Source organism: Cheilinus undulatus, linkage group 7, assembly GCF_018320785.1.
Source record: "Cheilinus undulatus linkage group 7, ASM1832078v1, whole genome shotgun sequence".
Classification (NCBI taxonomy): domain Eukaryota; kingdom Metazoa; phylum Chordata; class Actinopteri; order Labriformes; family Labridae; genus Cheilinus; species Cheilinus undulatus.
This window is the reverse complement of record NC_054871.1, coordinates 25111523-25130731: the sequence shown is the minus strand read 5'-3', so window position 1 is coordinate 25130731 and position 19209 is coordinate 25111523. Positions and strand designations below refer to the sequence as shown.

At 37.1% G+C, this 19209-nt stretch overlaps 2 protein-coding genes and 1 long non-coding RNA gene across 3 annotated transcripts; 2 read left to right on the top strand and 1 right to left on the bottom strand.

The window, feature by feature from the left end:
* Positions 1 to 69: 69 nt before the first annotated feature.
* On the top strand, positions 70 to 2680 carry LOC121512097. The gene is made up of 4 exons (XR_005992091.1): positions 70 to 307; positions 397 to 450; positions 2462 to 2563; positions 2631 to 2680. It is a non-coding gene; the product is annotated as an uncharacterized LOC121512097 (long non-coding RNA).
* A 2063-nt stretch (positions 2681 to 4743) lies between these two features.
* Positions 4744 to 8080, top strand: LOC121512096 (guanine nucleotide-binding protein G(I)/G(S)/G(O) subunit gamma-5). The gene is made up of 3 exons (XM_041791120.1): positions 4744 to 4962; positions 5124 to 5270; positions 7801 to 8080. Exons 1-2 carry the CDS (start codon positions 4882 to 4884, stop codon positions 5247 to 5249), a joined length of 207 nt encoding a protein of 68 aa, XP_041647054.1. The 5' UTR covers positions 4744 to 4881; the 3' UTR covers positions 5250 to 5270; positions 7801 to 8080.
* Positions 8081 to 8193: 113 nt separating this feature from the next.
* Positions 8194 to 18908, bottom strand: rpf1 (ribosome production factor 1 homolog). Its single transcript, XM_041791119.1, has 9 exons — positions 18591 to 18908; positions 12380 to 12436; positions 11459 to 11539; positions 11268 to 11363; positions 10746 to 10899; positions 10442 to 10524; positions 9573 to 9754; positions 9317 to 9443; positions 8194 to 8734 (listed from the first exon to the last, which is right to left on the bottom strand). The coding sequence occupies exons 1-9, from the start codon at positions 18837 to 18839 to the stop codon at positions 8693 to 8695; spliced, it is 1071 nt and encodes a 356-aa protein (XP_041647053.1). The 5' UTR covers positions 18840 to 18908; the 3' UTR covers positions 8194 to 8692.
* Between the last annotated feature and the right edge of the window lie 301 nt (positions 18909 to 19209).

The following is a 19209-nucleotide window of genomic DNA, read 5'->3' as shown; positions in this document are numbered from 1 at the left end:
GTTGGCAGTGTGACTGACAATGAAACGCATGCACACTTTTCCTTCCTACTGGTGGCTGACACACAAATGTTTGTGTGGACAGATGAAGTCGGGTTGCTTCCTAGTGACAGTCAACCACTAAATAAATAGATATTTTAAAAATGGGAACATATAAACATTGGCAGGAACTGAGCAGCACAAACAAAAAGCACACAGGCCAAGATCAAGTCTCTGACGGACTACATGCTGAACATGGAGCAGAAGAAGAGACAGCTGGAGGAGAGCCAGGACGCTCTGACTGAGGAGCTCGCTAAGCTGCAGGCTCATGGTTCGCACATTTATATTAACCATTAAAACATCTTAGCTCAAGTAAAAACAGGTTAACTTGATGGAATTTTCCTCTTTGTTTTTCATCAGAGAAAAGATGTCAGGAGAGGAGAAGGAGGACATGATGGGGACGGGGACATAAAGGTGAGGAGGAAACACGTCACTGAGAATCTCTTGCAGAATGTCAAATAGCTGAATGTTTTTGTGTCTGTGTGGCACAGAAAAATGTAGCAAAAATTAATGAAAAGTGACATAAATGGTCAGAAAGCAGCATAAATGTGGTAAAAAATAGTGAGAAGTGACTGAAAAAAGTAAAAAAGCAGCAGAAAAATTAGTTAGAAAGTGCAAAATTGGAATTGAATGGCAAAAAATGAGAGGGAAGCAGCATAAAAAAGGAGTAACTGATGATAAAAATGATCAGAAAGCAGCAAAAATGTGCTAAAAAATAGATTAAAAAAAAATAAGTAAATGGGTCAAAAAGCTGCAAAAATAGTGAAAAGTGACTAAGATGGGCAAAAAGATGCAAAAAAATTGGTGAATTGGCAAAAAAATAGGCATTAAATGGCAAACACTATGTGAACAGTTGCAACAATGGTTGAGAAGCAACATAAAAAAGGAGTTACAGATGATAACAACTGTCAGAAAGTGGCAAAAATGTGGTTAAAATAATGGTGAAAAGTGACTGAAAGGGGCAAAAAGTGGCAAAATGGGCAAAAAAAGAGGGGGGGGTGACTTAAATTGTAAAAAGCAACAAAAATGTGGTATAAAAATGGTGAAAATTGAATTAAGTAGTTAAAAAGTGGCAAAAATGTGGTAAATTATTGGTGAAAAGTGACTAAATGGGCAAAATGCTGCAGAGAGTGACTAAAATGTAAAAAGTGTCATTTAATGGCAAAAAGCAGCTTAAATTGGGTGAAAAGTGGCAAAAAAAATGGCTAAAAAGGGAAGCTAAAAGAGGCAAAAAATTGATTAAAAGTGTCAAAAAAAGGGGAAAAAATGGAGAAGAATTAGAAATAAGGGTAATGAGAAAAACTAAGAGAAAAAATAAAGGTTGACAATTAAAGCCTCCTGTAGAAGAGTGGGAACAACCTGATTACTGTGACTTGATATGGATCATTCCTGAGGTGAAAGGTTTTTTAAAGTTTTTAAGGTTTTTTTGGGAAAAATATTTGAAATGAAGACATAAAAGAGCCACGCATTGAGTTTTACAATGAACTTTTATTTATAGAGTCATGATTGAAAATGTGATGTAAGAGTAAGTATGTAAGTATGTACATTTCTTTTAAAAAGGTGACATTTAAAAGTACATTTTTGAGATGATAAAGTCGTATTTTTTCAAGACCCTGAACTCAGAATTTTCTAGTTCAGAAGTCCTAAATTATTTCATCATGCACTTTAAAATTTCAAGTTTGTAATGTCAGCATTTAACATCCTAAACTAGTGAATTTACAAGGATCCAAACTGAAAACAGTGAACAGAAATGTCTTCAGAGTCTGGGGAATAATGATCATGTTCTTGGATCATTTCCTGCCTACGACCGTTTCCTACTAAGACAAATCTCCTGATTAGGCTATCAACTGTAGGACTTATGGAAGGAAAACAGTTTCTTCTCTTGTCATTTTTTTTCCACGGCTCTTTTGGATTTTATAATGACAAAAAAAAATCTAAAAGTTGACATAAATTTCCAGTTTTCTTTTTCTGGTAAATTTTTGACTTGTTAAATTAGAAATGTTTGAGATTTTACTTAAAAATGGACCGAACCTTCTCATTTTTGTATTCTTATGGTGGCTTTAAATGCCGTTGTAATAATGGATAGTTTATACGCAGATATTTCTGAAGAACTCATTTATGCAGGCCTGTTATGCTGGGATTTAGTCAATAAAACAATTAAAAATGATGTTTAATTTCACAGAGATTGTCCTGGGGGCTTTAGAGTGTTTAGAGTAGAGGGACCCCAAAGATCAAAGCTTGGGACCCACTGATGTAAAGGTCTATCATTTCAGAAATGTTCTGCCTTCTACCATTTTTGGAGAAATTTCCAGAAACCAGAAGAAAAAAATGAATCTATGTTGATGTGGTTTGTTGACATTTCTCCAGACAGTTACTCTGCTGTTAAAAAGCACCCAATCAGGGCTTAGCGAGCGTCTTCTCTCAGTCTGAACAAGGGTCTGCGGCTGGAGCAGGAGAGGCTGATGTCAGACTACGACAAACTGAAGACTGAAGAGCAGGAGAAGGACGCCAAGCTGCAGAAACTCATGTGAGTAAAGGACTCATACGTAGGTTTATTTATGTTGAATGTGAATTCATGTGGTTTTTGTTTGCAGGCTGCTGAATGAGCAGAGGGAGCAGGCCAGAGAGGACCTGAGGGACCTGGAGGGTCAGGGTACCAAAGTATCGTTTATTTTGAAAGGGCATTTGAACGTACGGAAATCAAGAAAATGGACAACTTCACTCGTTCTTCCATTTGTGTCCAGAATCGAAGAACGAGTGGTTGTCCGTTTTCTTGATTTCTATACATTCAAATGCCCTTTCAAAATAAATGATACTTTGGTACCCTGACCCTGGAGGAGAGTGTGGTATTTCTATTTCTACAGCGGAGAAAAGAAAGTCCCCATGAGGGGCTAAGTGATTGATCATGCATGCAAATAAAGACTCCATCCTGTAAAACTCCAGCTGTGTCTGCATTTTTGTTGCATAACCCCCTACTTACATCTCTGACGGCTCCCCAGGGGGGAGTTGCGCTGTGTCCCCCCTTCCCCATCAGGCGTGCCTTGATCCAGGTACCAGCCACAGTGGGGTTTGAACCCCAGCATCCCCTGCAGAACTGGTCTAGTCCAGTCCTCTGTGCCACCGCCGCCATACCTTTCACACTACAGTCTCTTCTCCTGACGCATTTATCGTCTTTGTTCAGGATGTGGCTTTAAAATTCACTGAGGCCAAGATGGGAGTTGAACCTGGAACCTCCAGACTCTGAGTCAGTCCACTATCTCTTTAGGCTACAGAGCCAGATACACAGCAGAGCGTCAGAGGGGCTTTTCCTTCTTTATTTGGACTCAAATCTTGAAAACTTAAAGACATTGGTTAGATTTGAAAGGCCAGCTCCTGTCCAGGTCTCCTGAAGTCTAGATTTGGACTCAAACTTTTAAAATAGACAAACCCATGGTAAGATTTGAACCTCTGACCTCCTGTTTCACAGTCAGTTGGCTTTTCCACTAATCCATGGAGACACACACCTGTTCATGGTTCTCAGAGGATCTGATCTCTGCTTTTGGGGACTGGACTTAAAAATGGACCAAGAATCAAACCCACAACCCTCCAACTCTATGGCAGTCTTCTTTACTCCTGAGTCAGCGATTTACACCAGCAGCTTCAAAAATCCACAGAATATTTGAACCAACAACCTCATGATTCCAAGACAGTTACCAGTCCAACTGAGCAAACACACAGGCTAAAGTTAGCTGCAGTTTCTCTGAGACTTTACATCTGGAGTAGAACATCTCTACGATCAACAATCTTTGCTGCTGAAGACCATTTTCATACTTGAGTTGTACATCTCCATGAGCGATGATCTTTGCTGCTGAAGACCATTTTCACTAACCTTTCAAAGCAGATAGATGCGCCTGTTTCCTTGTTTTTCACTGGCGAATCCATCTTGTTAAGCTCCCATCTGAACCGTTTGAGCGTTTAGACAGTGATGGGAGTGGCACCTTGTTGCTGGGATTCAACGGTTGCTATGTATCCACTTTCGCGTAACACCTTGACATGCAACGGTTTGCGAGGGTCCGTTATTGCTGCTTGCAGCTTTAATTATTATTATTATTATTATTATTATTCTAAAGCAGATACGGAATTTTTACAAAGAAGGAAGACGCTGAAAAGTAGTATAAATAACACTCGGGTCACTTCGTAGACCACGTAAATAACTAAAAACAAAATTCATTTTCATAGATTTTTATTTAATTTGTACTATGATGTTATGCTAAGGGATTACCAACATGTTCTTGCAATAACATGTTTTTCAGATGTCGATGTGAATACATTTTCAGCACCAGTTTAGATGCTGCTTTCATGTACTCTGAAAGATATCGGAATTATCATTTCAAAATGCAAGTCTCTCTGTTTTTTGCTCACCTACAGGCACTGCCATGTTTTATTTTAATGAATGCAGAAAGTGTGCAACATAAACTACGCTGCTGTTGGAGCTGAAGTAAAAGACCGCGATTCTAAAATACTTTCAACAAATAACAGTATCTTAAAGATACCATTTTCATTTTGTCTCTAAGCTGAATGTGTAATATATGTAGTAACAGGCATGTGAATTTAGTCGAATATTACAAAACGCAACTTTAACCATTTGGGGACAATTTGATTTAATCTAAACTAAAGAGAAAGAGTTAAAAATTTATATATTCCCAGCATCCCATCGACGTATCAACAGCGGGCACGCCCTTAAAGAAAAACAGGAAACTTACTGAGGAGGAAGACGTAATTAGCAAACTAGCGGCTAACGACGAGTATTGTGGATAAAGTTGTACTTTTGTCTATAAAATACTCAAGTCCTCAAAAGTATTAACCATGTCGGGTTCATCTAATATCGTAGCGATGAAGAAAGTCGTCCAACAGTTACGGCTTGAGGCTGGTATTAACAGAGTGAAGGTAACGGTGGAGTTTGCTACATTACTATGAAGGGCGTGTTTTGTTCACTTGTTGCTTTAACGCCAGTGGCACCACATACTAAAACCTTAATTCATCTAATTTACGTGACTGTAGAGAAAAATACATCGGCTAACTTTCCGGGGCTCTGTTGTTTTCCACAGGTGTCCCAGGCCGCCGCAGACCTGCAGCAGTTTTGCCTTCAGCACGCCCAGCAAGACCCTCTCCTCACCGGCATGTCGTCCAGCAACAACCCGTTCAGACCGCAGAAAGTCTGCTCGTTCCTATAGCACAGACCTGCTCTGTGAACTGTGAGTAACACAAAAGGCTCTAGTGGTTTTCCTTACTGCGTTTAATGCTTGATGAAAAAATGGTTTTCAATCTGAACCTTTAACGAAATGTCAGTGTCTGGTTTAGTATGTACCAACACACTGAAATATAAAAAGGAAGCAATACTTGTCCAAATTCTAATCTCTCAAAGTTATGATCTCCTATTCTATAACAGGATAAAGTATAGTTTAACATCTTTGTCAGCTTTGTACTCATATATTCTGCACAACATAAACACAACTCTCTGATAATTTCGCCTTAATAACAATAAATCACGACAAAAGAGGTATAATACTGTGTTGATGATACAATGGTAATAAAATCATGTATCCGTGTTTATTTTAGCAGCTATTTTAAATTAAGTCTTTAGATTAAAATGGCCTTTAGTTATGGTCAAATTTTGGTCGTTGAAGCCTTCATAGTTTTAGTCAAAAACTAAACAACCATTTAGTTCAGTTCTTAGTCCTTTCCTTTTTTTATCTTTTGCTTTTAGTAAATACATTTATTCTCTTTAAATTTATTTAATTGTCCAAGTTGTAAATAGACATATACAACACTCAATGCACTATAAATATTCTAATTAATTTAAAATAAAAGATGTAAAAATTGACATACTTTATATTCAGAGCAGACAAATATGGATTTTGAAATTCTATTGTAACATTTTGTCTCCCTGACAAAAACTAAGCTTAGTTTTTGTCAGTGTGTTTATCATCAAAAATCTATTTTTAGCTTGTCTCAGTCTCCTCTCCCATGAAAAAAAAGGTCCGTTGACTAACATTTATCACAGTTTTAGCTGACATAAGTAACACTCCTTTGTTTTTTATATTGCTGGCATCAAGCCAAAATGTACCATCTCCAAAATCCCAGATTTTCAGGGAATTAAGAAATATGCTGTATTTTTCAAATACTTAAACACTAAATGGTCTTTGTCAGCATGTTTTTGACACTTTTTAATGCCATAGAATTTGTTAAAAACCCCACTGCCAAATGAAAAGGGTGACCAGTAGCAGTGATTTATGGTCTGAGTATTTCACCAGCTGCAGATCTACTGGGATTTTTAAGCACGACCATCTCCAGAGTTTACAGAGAATGGTCCGAAAAAGGGGAAATATTCAATGAGTGGCAGGTGTGTGGACATAAATGCCTTGTTGACATCAGAGGAGAATGGGCAGACTGGTTTCGTGATGGTAGAAAATCAACTAAGCACTAGTTAAAACTAAGGTATGCAGGGTGCAGGGTACTGCATGATGCTATCATGTCAAAATGGACCAAAATCTTTGAGGAATCTTTCCAACACCTTGTTGAAACTCTGCCTCAAATAGCCTATTAAAACAGTTCTGAAGGCTAAAAAGGGGTCCAAGCTGGTACTAGCAAGGTGTACTTAATAAAGTGGCCGGTGAGTGTATATCTTTAAAGAGGTGATGCTGGGGAAAATTTATGAATAATTGTGTAATTAGGGATGCATGATGTTATCGGCATAACAGTTTCGGCAAATATTAGCTAAAAAGGTAAATTATCGGCAGATCCACACAAGTAATTTAGTAGAGTTTGAGGCTACACCAACAAATATAGGACAGCTTTTGTCTTTTTTATTTGTCATCATTCCTTACACTTTAAGGCCTGTTTCAAGGACTGAAATTTGTTAATTTGTTCATCTTAAAACTTTTAATTGGGTGTTCTGAACTACATTTAAATATCAGTATCTGCTTAAACTATTTTGTAAATATCAGATATTGTCAAAAATCCAATATCGTGTATCCCTAATTTTAATCATTTTATTACAGTTCTGGTTATTATAAAGATAAATATCCCATTCCTTGATTTCTTTAAATCTAAACAACTCTTCTCAGTTTTTATGTCTCCTGTTAAGCTATTGATGTCATACTAATGGACCTCACACTTGAAGCCAAAATTATATAGCATCTTCCTTTCTTTTGGAGGGGGGGTGTCTATCGTAAAGTATATTTTTGATCAATCCAATTTAACTGTAACCTTGCATAGCAGATGGATAAGCCTGTTTCCCCATCTATGTGTCTGTCACGAAGAGATGTGACAGAACATTCATCCAATCACCCTCCGAGTTTTTTTTTTTTTCGAAGGCTCCGCCCTTTCTCAAATGCTGCGTATGAGTGGTTTACCAGATGGATGGGTGAAACAAATCCATCTGGCGTGTCAAGTTAATTAAACTGTCCACATTTGTGTCATTTATTTTTTTGTGAGGTAGATCCCTAGCATCAATTAAATATGAGTTTTAAATGTTGCAGGTGCAAAAAAACATGAGCTATTAAAGCCATACCTTCAGGTTAAACTGGCAGTTAAAAGCAAAAAACCAATACATTGATCAGTGGTATAGTTTTCAATACTAAAGTTTTTAATAAGTTAAATGTAACTGAAGCAGATGACTTGCAGGATAAATCTCATTTCTAACCCTTATTTTTTAAAGAATAATAGTCAATCTATTTTGTAAAATTGGATGTTTTCATTGATAAGTTTGCAACATTTCTGCAGGTTTTGACCATTGTGGTGCCTTGAGGAAATGGGATGCAGGACCTGCACTGTGGACTGGAAACGTCTCAGGAGTATTCAGGATTTTGGGAACAAGCAACTAACTTGAGTTTTTTTTTTTCTGTCAATTTTTCCATTGTAAAATCACATAGAAACATTTCCTGGTGCTAAATGCAGCACAGTTAATGTCTTACCTTACTTTCTAACATATTTCAATATACACCTGTGTGCCTTTTTGAATTTTGTCTCATGCCTAATTTTGAGAATAAATGGTAATTCAACATTTTAAACTTGCAGCTGAGTTATTTTTATTAAAATAAGTATATACACATTATGACATCTGTGAAAGAGGGTCAAGTAATTCATCTTTTTGAGAGTCCCATCACACTCAAAAAAACTGCACTGTAGGCAGTTTGAAAAATTAGCCATTTTCCATAGACTAGCAGCTGCTCCACTGCACGAAGAACGGTGGCCTGATCTCACTAGTATGATGGGATATATTTTATCTGCCATTAAGAGTTCCAGTATAAAATATGGGTCAGAAATGTGTGGTTGATGAGAGTCATTTGAAGAGCACTTGCTTGTTCCTCCATGGTGTCTCCTGACTAAAAGAGATGGTATGAGTTCTTGCATCAGCACACTTTGTCTCAAAAGCACCAGAAATGTGGCTTTTGAGAAGCAGTTTTCAGTGTGACTTTAAATCTACCACAGTGTGATAGTATAAAATCCAGTCATGAATGTCAAATCTCAAATTGTATTGACAGGAAAAGTGTTGGATGTTGCTGCTGGCTGTTGCAGATGATATTTAGATATCTGTTGTAGAGTCCAGGGCCACAAAAAGTCTGAATGATATACACAGTTGTCCTTGTCTGAAAAGCCTGGTGTAATTTGGCTTTTAAAGCTGGAATTTCCGCCTGCAGGCGTCCATTTCATGGCGCTGGAAAAAGAAAGAATTTTATATTTAGAAGCAGGTTCATTTCATTACTTTCATTTTGAGTCAAAGCCTGCCTCTGGCAGCCAGAGGTCTACCTATGATTGCAAGTTAGGGTTAGCAATAATGAACTGGTTTAAAAGATAACAAGGGGTGTGAATCTCATAATCTGATGAAACTATGAATCATGATACAGAGACTGCAGTTCAGTGGGATGCATTACCATTATCATCGGTAATTAGAAAAGCAGTAATGCTAATTTTCATACTTCCAGGAGGACTGACGGAAAAAAATCACACCACATGTAAGAACTTGGTGCAGAAAAATGACATGTCAATGCAACCGTGTACTCAGCATTTATCAGTCTCTGCAACACCGAACAATACAGCTTTAATTTCTGTGAAATCTAAAGACATGAACATCTCTTGTCAGAAGTATTACCTTTGCATGTGATTTTGAGAATTTATACAGTATAAATGAATGTGAATCTGTATTTTCTTACAATTTAAGAGAAGGGATTAACTCCATCAGTTATTTCATCACAACTCTCCAGAAATCTCAAAGAGAAGTTCAAGTGCTAAGACTCACCTTCAGGACCCACTCATACTCCCCGAACTTTGAGTCAAAGGTGCCTTTCTGTAGAGAGCGAAGTTTGAGGGTGAAACGAGGTCCCAGCTCCTGAATGCCAACTCTCTTCTCATTCTTGAAAATGTACCTTAGACCACATAAACGGCCGATTAGACTTCAGAAATTATGACCAAGTGTCAAGAAAAACTTCTGACAAAGGAGCAGCATACAAGAAGAGATGTCAAAATCTATAGAGAATCCATGTAAACATGCTCACCTGTGGAATCTGAAAAAGATGAAGTCTCTCTGATTGTGGAAGGTGGCTACCTGTCGACCAATGAACTGAGGGTCTTGTGGAAACAGAGCCGCAAACATCCGGCCGATACTGTGTCCCAGACGTGTGGTGAAGTTGTTGAGGATCACTTCTGGGGAGTGTTCAGTCGGATCTTTTCCTCGTCTCTGCAGAGGGAAAACTCCAAATTATGACTAGGATATAAAAGCTGAACTGCTTGATGCATGAAATTAAAAGATGCAACAATTGTGAAAATTAGGATAAATACAGATTATGATGTTTAATAACAGTGAAACAGATCAGAGTTTGTCCAAATGGTCACTTCTTCAGCCCAGTATCTCTTTGTTGGTTCAGCAGACAAATATACCAGACAACAGCATAAAACTGATTGGACACAACAAATAAAAATAGGTAATTGGCATCTGTTTATTTCACATCATTTGGCTGATGGTCGATTTTTCAAAACAGAGTTGATATGGGCTGATACTGATGCATCGAGCATTCCTGATAAAATTAGAATTACCCTAACCCTAACCCTTCTGCTTTTTTAAAAAGCAAAGTATTTTATGTTGGGACTAATAATCTTCATTATGACTGTTAAATCACCATGAAGTATGCAATTCTACTATAGGACCAGGACTGAACACAGCTGTTTTAATGAGACAATATAAGTACTATGAGAAGGTTTGAAAAATATTTAAACCCAAAACTTAACCGTGAACGCAGATAGTAAGTTTTAAAAGGGGGTATCACATCTAACAAGCAATATTTTGTTCCTTCAAAACTCAGTTTTGAAAACATGGTACATCTACATCACATTAAATAAAAACAGAGACAAAGTGTTGCCAACTTGCCTTGATCTCCTTGCGTAATCGAACACTGCTGACTTTGAAGTGTGCTGTCGGCCCATCAGGTAGATGACAGAGAACTAAACCATCTTAAAGTCGTGGTTAAAGGTGCCAACATGTTAAACTCTTTAAGTTACTTAATGCTACAACAACTATTATGAGTGAAATGTCTATCAAATTTGAGTAAACATATTCAAAACTCAAATCTCAGACATGCATTTATTTAAAGATCAATATTCTTTGTCCAAAGAACAAAAACAAAGCCACACAAGCATTCAGTATCATCCTCCTGAGCTGCTGTTGAGGATACTAGGAACTTTGCGATCCTCGTTGATGACCATGAGGTAGGTGAAGTTTCTGGCGACGCACTGGGGAATGATCCTCTTCAGGGCCAAACCTCTCCTGTAGTAAACATGGGCGTCTGGGATTACTGTGGCCAGCTGCTCACAAAACCGCACCGTCCTCTACAAGAGAAGGCAGACACCCCTCAATAGGTTTAACAGACAGTGTTGGAAAATATAAAAGAGGAATTGCTTTCCATAAAGTCATAAAAAAAAACCTTTGCGTGCTTAGCATAAAACCTGTTGAACATCCAAGTTTTAAACTTCCACAACATACTGTCACACAAAGTAGACAATGATAAACACAATTAAATATTTATGGATGTAGAAAAGCATCAAAAAAGAGCCAAGTCTAGTTTCATCACAGAGATGGACTGAAATAAATTACGACTGTATTTTTTATAATTTCCAAAGATGAAAAGTAATGAACCTATCAAGTTTTTTTTTCATGGAAAATAAAAGAAGAAAATATTCTAACAGAAGTCACTCACCCCTCTAGGTCTGTCTGACGTGGTGATGAGAACTTTCGGGTTTGTCAGCCCATTAAAGTAGGCAGAAAATTCATCAGTTCCCTCATCAAATGCAACCTGTAAAAGATGACAGAAAAAAATTAACTTCCTACAAAAAAAACAAAACAAAACGTGTGATTATTTGAACAAGCAGAGCCAAACTGGATCAGAACCTCCTCATCCTCTGGGTCTACAGTGGTCTCGTCATACACGCGCTGGTTTTCTATTGTCTTTGGGACCTCCTTTGGTGGTGCCTACAGGAGAGAAAGCAAAAATGACAGAGGGAACATCGATAAATGACACTAAATATTCTGATCATCAACTTCTTCCATTAAGAAACATGAAAATAAAAGCTAGTACCAGCTGATAGTGGCAGTCAGGGCCATTTCTAGCTTTGTGGGGGCCCTATGCAAAATGCTGTTAGGAGGCCCCTAGTGTGCCAAACTATGATGGAGAGAATCCTAATCCAGGAGATGATCCACAAACATGCTAATGATGCATGCATGCATGATATGCATGATAACCTCTCCTATTAAAATGAAACATCTTCAGTTGAGCCACTCAAGCAAAATGACAAGGAAAAAAAATCCTCTACATGTCTAAAAATAAAACAGAGTTTTTTAAAAAATTGTTTACTTTAAAAGCAAGAACACAACTGATGTCACTAACTAGCTGTCATCCGAGTCTAGTTGAGAACAAATAAACTAATTTTGTGACCAAAAATAAAAAACAAGAAAATTTGCCCTTTTTTTTTTTTTTTTTTTAAAACAGAAAATGGATCTGCCAGAAAATACACTGACCCAGTCATTCCCATCCTACCACCCTCACTCACTGCGTGACAGTGGAGTTCAACAGTTTTGACTTAGTTTTGCCTCATAACACTGGCACAGCTTATCATTGCATCTTAATTCATTCTGATATCCTACTTTTATTTTTAAGCATATACAGTAAAAGATAAAGACAGGTAATCTTAATTCAGATGAGGCTGAACATTCAGTTTTGGGGCCCACTATTGGCTTGTGGGGCCCGATGCATTTGCATAGCATATAGCAAGAAACGGCCTGGTGGCAGCATACATTAAAACATTATCTCACCTTGTCACCTAAGGCTTCCCTTTCTTTTTTCTTCTTTTTCTTCAGCTGCATCTTTTGCTGAAATAAGAAAAAAAAATGAAAAGACATTTAAAAAGAGACAGAAGCAGCAATTTTTCAACTTATTACTACAGCTGCACTGCATATAAATAAACAAAACCACTGTCTTGTCAGAGAATTTACTGGTCAGGTGTTAAAGGCAAACGTTTGAACATTACTTAGGTTAAAACAGTGCAGTTGGCATTGATGCAAACATCAGGTTTGAGAAATGTGTTGATCTAAAGCAATAATTTTAAAATGTTTTATTAAAAGGTATGGAAGTGGTGCATACATACATTATCATACAAGCAAAACCATTTAAGAGTTTGCAGTTTTTTGCTTATCTTATTGTTTATTATAGCGCTGTCAGCATTAATGAATTAACTATGATTAATTTAGGTCAATAGTTATGGCACAATGAAACAAAAACACAATTAATGCACACTTTGTTGTCCCTTCCAGCACAATTTGGTTAAGCCATCCCATTGTCTTCCTGCGACACAATAATGTAAATAATTACACCATTGCTCCTGAATCTAGTGACAGCAAATCATATTAAACCTCTTCAGTTACTGATATTTCAAGTACTATTAGGTACTTCCAAACAAAAAATGAATTATGAATCATAATTTGTGGGACATTTTGGCCTTGAACTGTCAATCACATGAAATTTAAATATTGGCCAGAATATATAAAAAAGTATTCTCATATAGGAAGGTGGACTTGTTTGAAATTACAAAATAACCCAAAACAAATGACTGATTTATTATAACATCGATTCAATAGTTGTCAACTAATTGAATAATCGCATCAGCTCCACTGAGGACACATAACCGAGCATAAGTCCTGGAGAGATTGTACAATAACAGTTTTTACTCTTTACAGGGGAAAAATTGTAAACCAATGTGCACAGCAGTGCAAAGTGAGTCAGTTTAAACTGAATTAGCTGTCGGTCTCAACATTATTGTCTGTACAGGTACATCTAAAAAATTAGAATATCATGAACTAGTTCAATATTTTTTGTCACTCATTTCAGAAAGTGAAACCCATATATTATGTAGACTCATTACACATAAAGTGAAATATTTCAAGCCTTTATTTCTTGACATGTTGATGATAATGGCTTACAGATAATGAAAACCCAAAATTCAGTGTCTCTGAAAATTTGAATATTACATAAGATCAACAAAAAAAGGACGTTTAAAACAGAAATATCAGGCTTCTGAAAAGTATGTTCATTTCTATGCACTCAATACTTGGTTGGGCCTCAGGTGTAGTGGAAGCCCAGGTTGCTTTGATAGCGGCCTTCAGGTAATCTGCATTGTTGGTTCTGGTGTCTCTCATCTTCCTCTTGACAATACCCTATAGATTCTCTTTGGGGTTCAGGTCAGGCCAGTTTGATGGCCAATCAAGCACAGTAACACCATGGTCATTGAACCAGCTTTTGGTACCTTTGGCAGTGTGGGCAGGTGCCAAGTCCTGCTGAAAAATGAAATCAGCATCTCCATAAAGCTTGTCAGCAGGAAGCATGAAGGTCTCTAAAATGTCCCGGTAGATGGCTGCGTTGACTGTGGACTTCATGGCATGGCAGCCCAAATCATCACTGACTGTGGAAACTTCACACTGGACTTCACGCAATGTGGATTCTGTGCCTCTCCACTCTTCCTCCAGACTCTGGGACCTTGATTTCCAAATGACATGCAAAAATTACCTTCATCTGAAAAGAGGACTTTGGACCACTGAGCAACAGTCCAGTTCTTTTTCTCCACAGTCCAGGTAAGACGCTTCTGACGTTGTCTCTAGTTCAGGAGTGACTTCACACTCAGAGGAATGAGACATTTGTAGTCCATGTCTAGGATTCACCTGTGCGTAGTGGCTCTTGATGCGCTGACTCCAGCCTCAGTCCACTTCTTGTGAAGCTCCCCCAAATTCTTGAATGGATTTTGTTTAACAATTCTCTCAAGGCTGCGGTTCTCCCTTATTCTGGTGCACCTTTTCCTACCACACTTTTTACTTCCACTCAACTTTCTATGAATATGCTTGGATACAGCACTCTGTGAACAACCAGCTTCTTTAGCAATGACCTTTTGTGGCTTACCCTCCTTGTGGAGGATGTCTGACTGTCTTTTGGACATCTGTCAAGTCTGCAGTCTTCCCCATGATTGTGTAGCCAACTGACCCAGACTGAGAGACCATTTAAAGGCTCAGGAAACCTTTGCAGGTGCTTGGAGTTAATTAGCTGATTAGGGTGTGACACCATGACTTTCAAATTTTTAATTTTTTTCACAATATTCAAATTTTCTGAGACACTGAATTTTGGGTTTTAGTTTAGTTTAGTTTATTAGGATCCCCATTCGTCCTGGGGTCCACAACAGTTTTACAGTATGACAGTGTCAAAACGTTTAGTACTTACAATTAATACAAATTTTAAATACAGAACATTCAATGACATCTTATGCCTTCACAGTTGACATTACAGCACTAACAGACATCAAAGACGTAAGTGCAATAAGACAAGACCAAAGAAATATAATACCAAAAACCAAACAAAACCAAGGACAGCTCCTGAAGAAAAAATCCTATTCAAATGTTCAAATGTATCTATTGACCTCGATTCAAGTTTCAATTCTAGTTTTCTAGTTTCTTGTTGAACACATATAGTATATTTAATTTAGATGTATATATGTGTTTATACAACCATATACAAATAAACACTTAAGTTGATGCACACACAACCAAATCTTGGTGTTACTGTGAGCACAGATGCAGACTGAAATCCCCAGCCACGTGGACAACCTTTAATTATTTGCATTAGTTCATTAGTTCCAGTATTGACCAATACCTACCAACTTTGTCCAGTTACTGGTCTGTCAGAAGATACTGCCTCAATTAAAGCTTGAATTTAGTTTTACTATTTTCTTGAGCGATATGTCTGGGCAGGAGATCCCATTCATACACTGCTCTATACACAACGGTTCGTTTAAGAGAGTTAGTTCTCGTTTTGGGTAAAATTAAATTCCCTCCTGTTGCATGCCTAGTTGAGTAAGTGTGTATTTCTGAGCTAAACATTAAATTTTTAAACAATATAGTCGGAATTCTAGTTACAATTATATTTCTAAGGAATGCCAGTTTAACCAGTTTTTTTTTTTTTTTTTTTTACCAATAACCAAGATAAACGATGATGCATAGAAACAAAATTTGTTCTGTGCCCACAGTAAAGTACAGTCCATGCCGCCCTTTTTTGTACTATCTGTAATTTCCTAATTTTATCCACTGTAACACTGGACCAAACTGCTGGACAATAATCCAGATGAGACAATATCAAAGCTTTGATTACTAGTCCTCTTGATTCTGGTGTTAAGAACTTTGCGCATCTTTTAATAATTGAAATAATTGCTGCTATCTTATCCAAGTGACTCTTCCATGACAGTTTACAGTCTAAGATAACACCTAAGAGCTTTCCCTCATGCACTTGGTTAATAGGCGTGTCATTTATACAAAGATTCAGTTCAGTTTGATTGGAAAGAGTGCGAGTTGAACCCAGAACCATACTATTTGTTTTAGCGATATTCAAAACTAATTTCTTTTGCTCAATCCATTTAATCACTGATTTTAAATTAGAATTTAATTCTTCCTTTGACTCCCTCTGTGTTAATGCAGAGATATTTATGTACAGTCACCAGCAAACATGGCCGTCTTAGCCTTTTTTAGTACTAACGGAAGATCATTAGTGCAAATGGTGTACATTAATGGACCAAAGCAGCTCCCTTGTGGCACTCCACAGCTTACCTCTCTAACATCAGAATAACTACCATTAAAAAACATTCTTTGCATCCTGCCAGTCAAAAAAAACTCCTGATCCATTGTAAATCATTTAAATGAAAACCATAACACTGCAACATTTTTAATAGTAATTCATGATCAATGATATCAAACGCTGCTGTGAAGTCTAGCAGAAAAGTGCCTACAACTTTCCTTTCTTCAGTGTCTCTCAGCCAATCATCTGTCATCTGAGTCAGAGCAGTAGCTGTTGAGTGTTCCTCTCTGTACGCATGTTGAAAATCAGTAATTAAGTTATGTTTACAAAAGTAGCTTTTAACTTGTTCATATATTACACGATCCATTATCTTACTCAATATAGGTAACAAACTAATTGGATGACTATTTGATCCAGAGAAAGGCAGCTTACCATTTTTAGGAACTGGAATAATTTTAGCAATCTTCCACTCTTGTGGACACAAACATTTATGAAAACTCTGATTAATAATATGGAAAATCACTGGTGCTATCAGGCCAGCCACTGGTTGAAGGAGCTTCCCCTCAAGTGCATCCACACCAGGCGATTTATTTTTAAAAGTTCTTAACATGTTTTCAACTTTCGTTGTACTTACACTATCAAATTTAAATTCATAATTTTCTCCCTTCATAATTCTGTTTTTAATTAATAAATAAGATATTTTATTATCTACTGTTGGCATATTTTTCCTTAAGCTAGCAATTTTTCCTATAAAATAATAATTAAGATGATTAGCTATATCTATTGGTTTAGATAGATAGTTTCCTTCTGTTTCTAAGTGTGCTGGTGTGACCTTGGTGTTGGTGCCCAGTAAGTCATTTAATGTATTCCATAATCATTTACTGTCATTTTTAATGTTTTTAATCCTATTCTCATAGTACAATTTCTTTTTCTTCTTATTTAATTTTGTTACAAAGTTCATTAACTTACAGTATACTTGCCAATCAGATTTTAAACCAGACATGTTAGCGCTTATTTTAGCATGGTTACGTTCATACATATATTCCTTTAACTCTTGATTTAGCCATGGTGTACTCACATTTTTTGCAGTGTACTTTTTTAAAGGTGCATGTTTTTCTACTACTGGTAGGAAGATTTCTCCAAATTTAGCTAGTGCAACCTCAGGGTCTTTTTCCAGTAACAAGTTTGACCAATTTAAATTTTTCACATCGTCAACAAATTTATCCTCATCAAATGTTTTATAAACTCTCTTCAAAATGACTTTAGGTCTTGGTTTTGGCACTTTCGCTTTCCTGACAGTTGCACCTAAATTATGGTCACTACAACCCACAGGTAAAGAAACTCCTTTGGTACACAGTTCAACTGCATTTGTAAAAATGTGATCTATACATGTAGAGCTGTGAGTACCATCATCTTTTAATCTAATTCTTGTTGGCACTTTGAAGACTTGTGCTAACCCACATGCCTCTGTAACAGTTTGGAGTCTGTTTTTCAGAGGACAACCATGTAAGCTCCAGTCTATGTTCAGGTCACCCATAAAGTAAATTTCATTGTTGAAGCCACATACATTTTCTAACATATTACATATTGCATCTAAATAAATACTGTTTGCACTTGATGGTCTATAACAACAACCTATCAATATCGGTTTTATGTGAGGCAAACTCACTTCCAACCACAGAGCTTCAATGTCAGATGGCATCAAATCATCCCTGATTTTAACTGGAATATGATCTCTGATAGAAAATGCCACCGCGCCTCCAAATGAATTCCTGTCCCTCCTAAAAATGCTGAATCGCTGTATCTTTAGAACTGCATCAGCAAATGATGAATCGATGTGTTTCAGATACTGCTAGAATATGAACATTCTCCAATAGTTCTGTGATTTCTGTTACCTTATTTCTAATACTACAAATGTTTATGTGTGCCATCTTTAGCCTCTTCCTGGGTAGGTTAAAAAACCCTAACATGAAACAACCTTGAATTTACCTTACCACTGTCAATGTCCAAATCTTAGTTAAGCTGTCCCTGAGATGACATTTACACAACCACATAATACACAAAAGACACAAGTACCAAGACACAGTTAACAAAAACATATACAAATAAACAGTCACTAACTTTGTCACACCTAGTACTAACTTTGTCATTATCTGTAAGCCATAATCATCAACATTTCAAGAAATAAAGGCTTGAAATATTTCACTCTGTGTGAAATGAGTCTATATAATATATGGGTTTCACCTTCTGAAATGAGTGACAAATAGTAATTTACTTTTTCGTGATATTCTAATTTTTTGGAGATGTACCTGTTTGTGAAATATAAGGCTCTCCTTTAACCTGTAACTTGGTTTTCTAATGCACTAAATGTATTTTATTTCTGATTGACAGCTCAACTTAAATGTTCTCCTTCCTTACCTTTCTTTTCTCCTGTTTGAGTTTCATGAACATGAGGTGTCGTCGCTGTTTATTTTTGATTTCAGACACGCTGAAGGTTGGAGGAAAAGCAGCAGCTGCCTCGGTCTTCTCCATCTTCTCGTCCCCCTCCTCTTTCACCTCCACCTCTGCTCCGCCGTCCTCCTGACTCGCACTCTTCTTCTTTGGATTCTTGTTTTTCTTTTTCTTGCCCTTTTTGTCTTGGCTCACGGAAACCTCCGTAAAGTCCATCTTATTTAGAAGTGTTTTTAGTAGATGGTTTCACGTGTGCTGCCAACTCATGTGGTGTGTTCCCGTCCAGACCGGAAGTAACGTAGTTGAACTCATAAATGAAACTGTGGCGACGTCTAGTGGTGAGGAAGACTCCACTTCCAGTTCTGCCTGCGTTAACAGCATAGTGGCTTCATTGAAAGGGTAAAATAACATTAGACCGTTCCTGCTTGAAAAGAAAAAATGAGTCTGTGTTATTGCATTTATAAACGTTACTAATTTAGCATTGCCTACCGTTCAAAGCCAGTGTCCCGGCCCATTTAACTGGAATTAAATAAAAAGATATGTTCAGCAGGCAGTCATATTAAATTCTGGGTTAATTCAGGTATGT

Bases quoted from the DNA above. Each gene is read 5' to 3' on its own strand.
- LOC121512096 (XM_041791120.1), top strand. From the start codon at position 4,882: ATGTCGGGTTCATCTAATATCGTAGCGATGAAGAAAGTCGTCCAACAG. The intron at 4,963-5,123 runs GTAACGGTGGAG...TGTTTTCCACAG, and splicing joins CTGGTATTAACAGAGTGAAG to GTGTCCCAGGCCGCCGCAGA.
- rpf1 (XM_041791119.1), bottom strand. From the start codon at position 18,839: ATGGACTTTACGGAGGTTTCCGTGAGCCAAGACAAAAAGGGCAAGAAA. The intron at 9,444-9,572 runs GTGAGCATGTTT...ATGTGGTCTAAG, and splicing joins ATCTTTTTCAGATTCCACAG to GTACATTTTCAAGAATGAGA. The intron at 8,735-9,316 runs GTGAGTCTTAGC...TTCTTTTTCCAG, and splicing joins AGTATGAGTGGGTCCTGAAG to CGCCATGAAATGGACGCCTG.